The sequence below is a fragment of the Sceloporus undulatus genome, chromosome 3, assembly GCF_019175285.1.
Source record: "Sceloporus undulatus isolate JIND9_A2432 ecotype Alabama chromosome 3, SceUnd_v1.1, whole genome shotgun sequence".
In the NCBI taxonomy this organism is placed as follows: Eukaryota; Metazoa; Chordata; class Lepidosauria; order Squamata; family Phrynosomatidae; genus Sceloporus; species Sceloporus undulatus.
In genome coordinates, this window is record NC_056524.1 from 55,457,250 (window position 1) to 55,468,843 (window position 11,594).

The 11,594-nt window shown below is 38.8% G+C and overlaps 1 protein-coding gene across 14 annotated transcripts in view; it reads right to left on the reverse strand.

The window, feature by feature from the left end:
• Nucleotides 1-11,594, reverse strand: part of ROBO2 (roundabout guidance receptor 2) — a 1,416,559-nt gene that overhangs the window by 127,895 nt on the left and 1,277,070 nt on the right. For all 14 annotated transcript variants that reach the window (XM_042456971.1, XM_042456981.1, XM_042456970.1 and 11 more), the window contains one exon: nt 7,660-7,831. In XM_042456971.1, the coding sequence (XP_042312905.1) occupies nt 7,660-7,831 (172 nt within the window). The remainder of the gene's footprint in view (nt 1-7,659; nt 7,832-11,594) is intronic.

Consider the following 11,594-nt stretch of genomic DNA (forward strand, 5'->3'; position numbering starts at 1 on the left):
TTATTAATTTTCCTTGTGTGATAAACTCCTTAGTCTGGAAAATGCGCACCTTCAATCCTACATATAAACCCCCCAATATGAGAGCAGTTCTGAAGGAGTGATCCAACCTAACCCTAACCCTAAAGCTGCATATAAATGTGCCAATGTTAGTGTGTATTAAAAATAGATGAGGCCTATTTACCCAAGCGTTCAAGGCAGTAATGAAAAAAGTGAAACTGTGATACCTCCAATGGATATAATTACCACACAAACCAGACAGTCCAAGAGGGGGCATGGGGTAAAGGGGGCATGTAGGAGGGGTCTCCGTGATTATTCTTTTCCAGTGTTTTACATGGCACATCAATGCCTTATATCGGTGGAGGATCACAGGTCGAACTGTGTGGTCGTTTAAAGGGGCAGCCATCCATGGGCAAGTAGCCACTGGCAGTGTGTTTGTACAATTTTGCACATGGATGGTGGGGAGGTGACAAAAAAAATTACCCAGCAGTGCGGCTTGATGCTGTGCCATGAGGTCAGGCCATGCACATTCCGGTCTGCTGATGCAGATAGCGGGGTTTTAAACTGGTTTCGGAAAAAGCAGGTTTAAACTGTTTTTTTCCTGCCCATCTGTTCCATCCCAATCTCAGATGCTCGTTCTAGTTATTGAATGTATTAATTAACAAAACATTCACTTCTAACTATAACACACATGTAAAAAAATTAAATCAGTTATTTGAATGAAATGCTCTCTACTGAGGAACAATTCATGTTTAATCAAACTGCCTTATTGCTTATACATCATATCCTTTCATAACATTTTAAAGCTATGAGCTCTAATCTTTCTCTTAAATTTGTATGCTTGAGTTATTTTATAAATCATTCCATGACTTATAAGTGCATGGTTGCATGTGTGCCTCATTCTTCTACCAGTGTGATGTCTCAAAGATGAGGTAAATGCTCATGTTCACTTTTCTTGCAAGAATAGATTTTCATAAATAATTCTACTACTAATCTATTCCCTCTGCCATCTGTTAAGCAGAAAAAATAGTTTTTGTTTCCTACATGACTAAAAATATAAATATTATCCTATAAAAATGAAATTAGATAGTTTAGTGTTAGTATAATTACACTGACAAAACCCCTTAGTTATTTATATAAGCCCATGTTATTCAGACATAATCTGAATGTAAATATTGTGAAATACAGGCTACAACAGCAATCAATGGAAACCAGTGCTAACTGTAAAATAGATCAATAAATAAATGATTTTAAAAACTGCTAATCTTTGGGCTAGGTTTACAATAGGTGGCATAAAAAATCAATATGATTGCTATAGGAAATCCTAGCATGCACAGACTTCATAACAGCCAGGTAGCCTATTATACATTCATCCACAAAAGAGAGTGTTTAGTTTAATTAAGGTAATTTCTGATTTTGAACATTTTTTTCCTGGAATTTGGTTGCTCACCTATTCACTCAAGGCTTTACCTTGAATTTTACCCCCAAAACAACAACAACAAAGAAATATATTATTTTCTTGATTTATATTGTCCCATATCAATATTGTCCCAGATCAGCAGAGCTAATCTAATAAAATAACTATAGAAATGTCTTTGCCACTGTTGGTGATATAGTTACAGATGCACTTTTAGAAAGGGAGACTAAATTATATGTATAAATATAAATATTTATTTTTAGTTCTTTGTAGAATCATAGGTTTTGAGATACCGTATTTTGAAAGCTCTTTTAAAAAAAGCTTTGGCGTGCAATGACTGTTTACTGTCTCCAAATGAGTTGATCATAATCCTTTAAATACAACTAATCAATAAAGTAATTGAAAGACTCCTGGCCAGAAGGAATCTTCATTTTCAAGAGTATTATGGGTGAGACTACTACAGGTTTCCATGGCACTAAGGGACAAAGGTTAAATGAACACTTAGGGTCTCCAGTGATCTGTGAAATAATATATTGGCTTCATAACAATTACAAGTATATTTGCTTTACATCATTTTTAAATTTGTAGAATTTATTTAAGAATATTTAAATACATATGGAATAGCTTCACATTTTGGTATTGGTCCCATAGCATGCTCTAAAAACGATTTAGTTACATGAAGTTTTAGTTACGTTTAGTAACCACCGAAACAAGTCTATGGGCACTTTTGCGGCGCTTTCCGGGTGACTTCAAAGCATGGCATTTATATGCTGCATACTCTGAAGCTGTCTGGATGGGGCTTCAAGTCAACTGGCTGCTCAAACATGGGCCGGCTTCCAGGTGGGCCAGCGGTGCAGCACTTATATGCTACATGCTGCCAGATCACCTTAAAGCAGGCTTCCAGCTGTGGTGGGCCAGGAAAAGCTGGCTATCTTCTGGCCAAAAAGGAGTGGTTCTTTGCTACTCCTGTTTCAGTCATCATGAAGGCAGATTGGGGCCATGGCATGCAGTTGCTGCACCCTCAATCCGACTTCAGAAGGGGAGGCTTCAAGCTGCCTGTTCAGGGCTGTCTATTTTGGCACTATGTGTATCAAAATAAACACTATGGTGGGTTACAGACCGCCCATTTGGGGCGGGCTGCACCCACCCCTTTCCCCAGTGTATCGGGGACTCAGTTGCGAGAACGGCAGCCGCTGAGGCCCTGATCCGCCGCTTTTCAGGCTGCGGGGAAGCGACAAAACGCCGCTTCCCCGCAGCCTGAAAAGAGGTGTCCTTGGGGCTTCAAGCCCCAAGGACACCCCGCAGCGGCAGGGAGGAGGAGAAAGGGGCAGCTTGGCCCCTTTCTCCCTTGCTTCGCTGGGCGCAGCCATCTGAAGGCTGCGCCCAGTGACGCAAAGCGGCGCTACAAACCAGGAAGGAGCTCCGAAATGGAGCTTCTTCCTGGTCCACGCTAAGGGCGCACTAGGTGCCCTGGTGCGGAGCGAGGACGTCACATCTGTGCCACCCCGTATAGAGGCGGCGCGGCCGTGACGTCCTCATGGCCGCCGTCATTTTTTACGCGCAAAGCGCATATTAGGGTTAGGGAGGTGCGGAAGCACCGCACCTCTCTAACCCTAGTACGCGCTCCGTGCGTACTTTAATGGCGGTGTGTAACCCACCTATGTGTTTATACTTTTTAGATTTCTAAACTGTGCCTCTGTTTCCCACTACTTCTACAAGTAGAATTTCAGAGTCCTACATCCAGCAACATATTTTATTCCATTTATAACCAAATATTATTCTAAGGAAACTAGTAACAATTTATTTGGAAAAAAAAGTAGTCACTTACTGACCAATGAAGGAAACACTGTTAGCCTTAAAAACAACCAAACAAAACCAAACAAAACCACCCTACCATTTTAAATATGGATTATGGATCACCTGCATACAGAACAATTAGTGACAGGTCTAAAGAAAGAGAACTACAAACTAACAATACATTCTGCCACGAATGAATAATGAATGAATTAGAGGAGATTGGCATTTAATATTCAAATGCACCGAAAGAGCAAAACTATATAGAGTTAATAACTGAGTTTCCTATATTAAATGCATGCTGACAGGTATATTGAAGCTTTTAGTATATTTACATAATGTATCTTTATATGACTGAGATGCTTACCTAGTTTTCCTTTGAAGAAAATTGCCCAGACTGTTTTAATTTTTTTTTAATGATTTCATTTTGCCATGAGAGATAAACAATATATATGGTAGTCTTTCAAGGAAATATATCTGAATTTCAAATATACAGAAAGCTCTTACCACAATCCATAATCAGCAAAATTATCACTCAGCTCAGCACATTTTATCACAGTTAGTAATCTCTTCTCATGTGCACACTTGAGTTAAAAATATTTCCAACAGAGACTACAAAATGGAAAATGTAACAACTGAAACAGAGCTATATATGGTGTAATTAAATGCTTATATTTTCTGCTCATATCATGTGTTTTCATTCTGTACTGCCACTTCAGTTGAACTTAAATTACTCTAGAGCAAACAAAATGTGTTCAAAGCAAAAATGACAAGTTGCATCTATTATTAAATCATTAACCAGAGAGAGAGAGAGAGAGAGAGAGAGAGAGAGAATCTGTGTTATGATGGAAAACTAAAATCACCAGCCAAGCATCATAAAGCTAATTATTCCAAAATATGATTATTATTATCAGTGCTGATATGTCAATATTTTATTTGGACTAAGAAGCTAGACATGCCATTTTGAAAAAGTAGCATTTCTTATTAGTGTCAATAAAAATGTTTTTTTTCTTTTTAAAAATAGGCATAAAAGTAGGATAGAATACAGGTAATCCCATATATATTACTCTGAATTGCTTGGAGAAGGGCCAGAATACAAAATTAGCCAATAAATAAAGGTATAAAGAAATTGGATATGAGCGTCCTTTTGTTGCAAGTACTTCATGTAATGAACTAATGACTACTTGAGGAGATAGAAAAAAAAATTAGGGAGAGCTCATTATTTCTCTTATGTACAAAGAAATGCTGGAGAGTAAGACAGCCCAGAAGCCTTGACTGTCTGAAGGAAGAATTTCTCATCATTGATATCCTTGAACCTGACTTGCTCCTTTCAGCTCCTGTTGCAGTAAATCTTTTCAGCACCAGCAGGTGCAAACATTAACAGCTCAATGTCCTCTTGGCCAATATTTGTGTGCTCTATTTATTCCAATCACAGCCATGGCACTGAATCAGACAGCTCTGTAGACAGATTTTAAGAAAATACTGCTCTTCCATTAATTTTAAATGTCCCTTTAATCTACATGTAAATTTGAATTGTATGAAAATGCATCATTTTGTCATCAAGAATGAAAGAAAGGGAAGACCAAAGGAGGTCACTGAGTGAAGGTTAGGCTTTAATCTTCAGAAACTCACTGCACACTTGTAAAGATGCAAGGATAAGAAAGAAATTATCTCTCCTTGTCATAAAAATACTATCATCTTTTCAGAAAACAAAGGAAAAGCACCAAGCCCATGTTCAGTCCACCATAACGTGCTGCTGAACCTTTCTACCTGTCATTCATGATGAATCTGTGCTTGCTAAAAGCTAGATTATTCAGAATTAGTCTTTTTTTCATATTTTCATGCTACATTCAGGTCTCTAAGAGGTATGTAAAAGCAGGCCTATATGTAACACACCATTTTTAATGGTAAAAACTCATCAAAGTCAGGAGGTATTTAATGAGTCAGTTAAGACAGAGAATATTAAGAATGCAACAAAGTACCAACCAAACAGGAATTTTGGCTTCATTATTTTAGTACTATTAACAATCCAAATCCATGAAGATGATCATTATGCTTTTGTATTACCAGTAGTAACATGTAGCAGAGAAAATTGAACATTCTCTCTCTCTCTCTCTGTATTGTGTAAACATATGGACGTACAACCAGATAATGGCATTTCTCACAATACAACTTCCCCTGCTAAAGACCATATAATTTAGTTAGATTATCAATGTTTTTTTTTAAAAAAAACAGAGGAATTCCTGTTATATAACCACCTTTCATACTGAATTTTCTGTTTCACTTCCACAGATTTCCTTCATGCCAAGAATCTGTCAGTACCTTCCTTGTAATCTTTCTCTGGCCTTCACAGTATCCAGATTGCCTTGTTTTAAAATCCTATGTCAACAAAATCACATATGAAATAATGGAGCTGGTTTGGTAATAAGAAAAATGATAACTGAACAGAGCTCTGAAGTGGTAATAGGTAAAGCTGTGAATCTACTGTATATCTCCATAGTTCAGCTGTGTAGGGGCTGATGCACAAAAAATAAAAGAATATATATTCGACTTTTAAAATCAATACCTCCCTATTACTTTCAATAAGTTAGCTCTCATTTTACCTTAATTTCTAGCCCTAAAAACATGTGCCTCCCTTATGTCTATCTGTAGCTGTGAAACAATTCTGTTTTAGTTTTGTTGAAACAATTTTGTTGTTTCTGCAACAACAAAGCACTGAAACAATTCAGTATTTAATTTTTCTAAGTGTCACAGTTTAAGAATTCAACTAAGAGCTCTGATGTATTTCTTTGTATATGAAATACAATGAACTTGATGCTTTCCTATAACATCAATGGTACCACAGAGACGCAGATTTGCTTCATTGTTATATAATTTAAAAAATTGACCCTGTCATCTCCACCCCCCTCTCCCCATCCAAGAATACATTTTTAAACCTCTTAAAATTCTGATGATTAAGAAAATATATTTCTAGTCCTGGTGTATGAGCCTCATGCATTCTATGTGGAGCAGTTCTTACATCAGCAATTCATGTAGTTCTATAATATTTCAGAAAACATTTAAAATAATTTTAAAATTAAAATATAAATATAATTATATATTTCTAATTCTGACAGTACTTGGTAGTAATTCTGAAGGCAATTTTATAATTAGAAGCTGACTAAGATGCAGGCTGACCCTTTTTGCACCAGATCAGGACTGCGGCAATCTCAGACTGTGGCCCTGATCCAGTCTCAAAAGGGCCCCATAGCTGTGGTGACACAGCTATATGGTACCCCTGCGGCATTAGGTCATCTTGATGAAGGGCTGGAGGTGAGCCATGATGCCGCACACCATCTGGAACAGTGTGCGGTGTCAGGTTGCCCTGGAGGGATGCTGCGCCCCAACTCTGCCCCTAAGCTGGCCTTTCAGGCCAGGCCATTAGCTAACTATTATCCTATTTATATCTTGCTGTGCATCATACCCAATAAATGATTCAGTGATCCCAATGAGCTGTTGACAAACATAAGTGGAGATATATTTTTCTTTTTCATAATCAGATATCTCAATTATCCCAGTTTAGATGGCACAGTTTCTCTAAATAAAAAGCTCTGGTTCCTGTCAGAAGGCAACAGAGAAGTGGCCAACCTGGTCTCCCTAAGCAGAGAATGCAGAGTTTAGGAGTGACCACCATAGTGGCAGATGATAGATTCCATCTCAGTGGATGATTTAGGCTGTACAGTGGTACCTCGGGATACGAAATACCCAGGTTACGAAATTTTCGGGATACGAAAAAATCCCATAGGGAATTATTGTTTCGGGTTACGAATGTTTTTTCGGGTTACGAAAAAACTTTTGGTGCTTTTTTCGGCTTTTTCGCACGGAATCGCGGCTTTTCCCCATTAGCGCCTATGGCAATTCGGCTTACGAAGGCTTTTCGGGTTACGAAAGCGGCCGCGTTACGAATTAATTTCGTAACCCGAGGCACCACTGTAGTCCAAATTTAACAGATGCTATTCTAGGTACCGAATACAATCTTTAAAAAAGTTCAACATTTTGATTATTGCCTTTAAAGTATTAATTAAAACCCAGAACAGATATATTGTCCCACTGACCAGGAATCTATTGGATACCACTGATCCACCCCCCAAAAAATAATTTCTTATGTCCTCAACAAAATTTGCCTTGAGGGTAGAACAGTCTTCTCACAAGACCTTAAACCTATGAAGACTCATAAGAGAGAATATACATTTTTTTTTTGTAAATCACTCTGGGGATTTCACTTAAAGTTAGAACAAATTCCTATAATAATTTCACAAAATGAGGGCATCATGATCTTTGCAGAGGCAATGAACAGAGACAGGTCAAATGCAGTTAATGTATAGATTAGGAATATAAAAAAAGTTTCCCCATCACAGATGGAAAATTATGTTGTGATATAGAAATAATACAATACAAATTCTATTTCTTACCATCTGTAACTTCCAATTGTGCCTTTGCTAATATGCTTCCAGCGACAGTGAGTGCTTGGCAGATGTAATAGCCTGCATCGGATCGCTGAATATTGGTAATAGTGAGATCCCCTGTTGGTGATACAGAATATCTGGTGTTGGGCTGAAGAGGCTGGTTTGGAAAAAGTAGATTCTGCAAAGACAATATAGTCCACATCAGTGCAAAACTATGGGTCATCATTGATTCTATAATAACTCAAATTCTCAGTAATGCTCATCACAAGCCAAATGCACAAATGACATGGTACTTGTTAGGAGAAATGTTATTGGTGAATCTTTGAAGAGAAGTTTGTTGTGTAAATTAGACATAATACATCTGGGAGTGCAATACAGCTTTATTGGAAGGACAGCTGCCTCATTATTTGGGGAGAGATCTAAATGGGATGCTTTACTGAAAATTTTAGACTTGGCAACAGTGACCAAAAATTGGAAGTGGTCAAGTCGCCAATTGGAAGGTTGGCAGATCGAGGCCTGAGTGCTGCATGATGGAGTAAGCTTCTGCCAACCTAGTAGACGAATACATGCAAAAGCAAGTAGATAAATAGGTCCCACTTCGATGAGAACGTAACAGTGTTTGATACAGTCATGCTGGCCACATACCACCATATACGTTTTCAGACAACTCTGGCTCTTTGGCTAAGTAACGGAGATAGGCACTGCCCCCTAAAGTCGGTTATGGCTAACATTCATGTCAAGGGACTACCTTTACCTTTACATTTATATACAGACTAGGTTTCACAAGGAAAATTGGTGACATAGGCGGGTTACAGAACACCTGTTTGGGGCGGGCTGCACCCGCCCCTTTCCCCGGGGTATCGGGGCCTCAGCGGTTAGACCGGCAGCCGCTGAGGCCCCGATCCGCTGCTTTCCAGGCTGCGGAGAAGCGGCAAAAGGCTGCTTCCCTGCAGCCTGGAAAGGGGTGTCCTTGGGACTTGAAGCCCCAAGGACACCCCGCGGCGGCGGGGAGGACGGAGAAAGGGGCCGCTTGGCCCCTTTCTCTTTGGTCCGCTGGGCGCAGCCATGTGAAGGCTGCGCCCAGCAGACCAAACCCGGAAGGAGCTCTGAAAGGGAGCTTCCTTCCTGCTCCGCGTAAGGGAGCACTAAGCGCCTGGCGCGGAGTGAGGACACATCGTCGCGCCACCCCGTATAGAGGTGGCGCGGTGGTGACGTTCCTCATGGCGGCGGCCGTGTGGAAGGCCGCCGCCATTTGTGCGCGCGGAGCGAGCACTAGGGTTAGGGGTGCAGAAGCACCGCCCCTTTCTAACCCTAGTACGCCTTGCGCGTATTTCCTGCCCGTTTGTAATGGCCACCAAGATGTGAAGTTGGGTGGATAGTTATACTGTATTCAGATCTCCTTTTGCCATTACAGATCATAGAATCATAGGTTGGAAGAGACCACAAGGCATCCCCCCTGTCATGCAGGAACTCACAACAAAAGTATCCCTGACACATGTCCATCCACCCTCTACTTAAAAACCTCCAAAGAAGGAGACTCCACCACACTCCGAAAGAGTGTGTCCCACTGTAGAAAAGCTCTTACTGTCAGGAACTTCCTCCTAATCTTAAGGTGGGATCTCGTTTCCTGTAGCTTGCATCCATTGTTCTATGTTCTGGTCTCTGGAGAATCAGAAAACAAGCTTGCTCCATCCTCAATGTGCCACCTCTTCAAATACTTAAACAGGGCTATAATATCACCTCTTAACCCTCTCTTTTCCAGGCTAAACATACCCAGCTCCCTAAGTCTTTCCTCATAAGGTATGGTTTCCAGGCCCTTCACCATGTTGATTATCTTTCTTTGGACACATTCCAATTTGTCAACATCCTTTTTGAATTATGGTTCCCACTGTTGACTCATGTTCAATTTGTGGTCCACTAGGACTCCTAGATCTCTTTCACATGCAGTCTCCTTAAGTCAGATGTCCTCCATCCTAAATCTATGCATTTCATTTTTTCTACCTAATGCAGTATCTTACATTTGTCCCTGGTGAGATTCATTTTGTTAGTTTTGGACCAGCTTTCTCACCTATTCGGGTCATTTTGAATTTTGACCCTGTCCTCTGGGGTATTAGCTATTCGTCCTAATTTGGTGTCATCTGCAAATTTGATAAGCATGCCCACCATTTCTTCATCCAAATCATTGATAAAGACGTGGAATAGCACTTGGTCCAGGACAAAACCCTGTGGAACCTCACTAGTCATTTCTTTCCAGGATGAAGAGGAGCCATATTTGAGCACTCTTTGGGTTCAGCCAATCAACCAACTACAAATCCACCTAACAGTCACATTGTCTAGCCCAATGTTAAATAATTAATCTTAAACAATTAAATAATTAATTCAAATGTTAAATAATTAGCAAGCAAGAAGTTAGCAGGATATTGGCTTTCAGCACATTTTGTTTTGTATTAAAAGCAAGTTTCCAACAATGTGAGATTAAGCGTTCAACTTATAACATGTTATCAGAAGAACATATACTTCAAATGTTAAAAGAAAATACATGGCTAACTTGTGATCTGTTTATTCTAGAAATAAGGATTCAACCTGCAACACACTATTAGCAGAGCATATTATTTAAATTTTAAATAAAGAAAACATTGTTATTCTAGAAATACACTGGACTGCAGCAGATCAGTTACCTTGGCTTGAATCTTTTTACTTTGGTGAGCTATCTTATACCTAAATTTTGCCTTTATGAGGATGGGACCAAGGATGTGTACACATTCCCTGGTATCAGGTTAGTGCATTTGTCTAAAGTCTTGACTGTAAGCTTGAGGGAAATGGCTACTAAATTCAAAGGACCAGCTGCTGATGTATAAACTGGCATTAGCCACCTTTCCAGATGGCTGTAAAATAGCATGGAGGAACAAGTCCAAAGTGAAATATTCCTTATAGTTTATACTGGCTGTTTACTAATGTTAAGCAGCTGAATTTAGCACCATTACAGATCTGTTACAAAAGAGAAGGGTTGTTTGTTGATGAGGAAGGAAAGGCATCTTGGCCAACTGAAAGGACAGCTAGACACTTCAAAAAACATTAGGTACTTGGCACATAAAAACTGAGGAAGGCTAAAGTATCATGTTCTCAATTTTGATGATAAAACATAGTGACTGGACTTTTAAAATATTTAATAGGTTGATGTCTCACTACAAAGCCTGAGATTTTTTTGTGTTAGGATGGAAACATTAACCTGGTTAACCTCTGTTGCTTCACTGAAGCTCAATTAAGAAAAACATGTGGATATAATGAATCACATTGAACTATGTTTCAGCATTTGATTATAAACAAGTGAGGTATCAATTTTTATGTTACATTTATTTGCCAAAAAATAGAGAGAGAACATTCTAGCCCTCTGGGATCTGAGTCTCAATATTGTAATTAATTCTGCAGGTTTGTAATTAAACAGCTTCAACATGTTACAATCAGTAGGTAATAACATTCAATTAAAGACACAAGACACATTTTCACCTTAAAATGTTTTACCCTTGAAGTAATACCAATGGAAGAGGATAAAATAGGGTATTAACACTTTTCAATTACGCTAAATGACTTTAATCCTGCAAATGATGTCCTACTTTAATTAGAAGCTCTTCCCTTTATTACAACATGATGGATGTCCACTTTATTAGATTCAAGTGTGACACTATAAGCCCACTTTACATAAACATTACCATGTTATTAAGCTCTTTTTCCAAGAAGGTTTTTAAAATGTTTGCTAACTGTTCTAAGTTTAATTTCTAAAATGAGTTTATACAGCTATTTTTTTGCATAGCAAAGCAATATTACACAGTTTAAAAATATAAACATCAAGTGCTTTGTCAAGTACCATGTACATTGCTGGCGCTATATGAAATAATAATAATAATAATAATAATAATAATAATAATAATAATAATAATAAT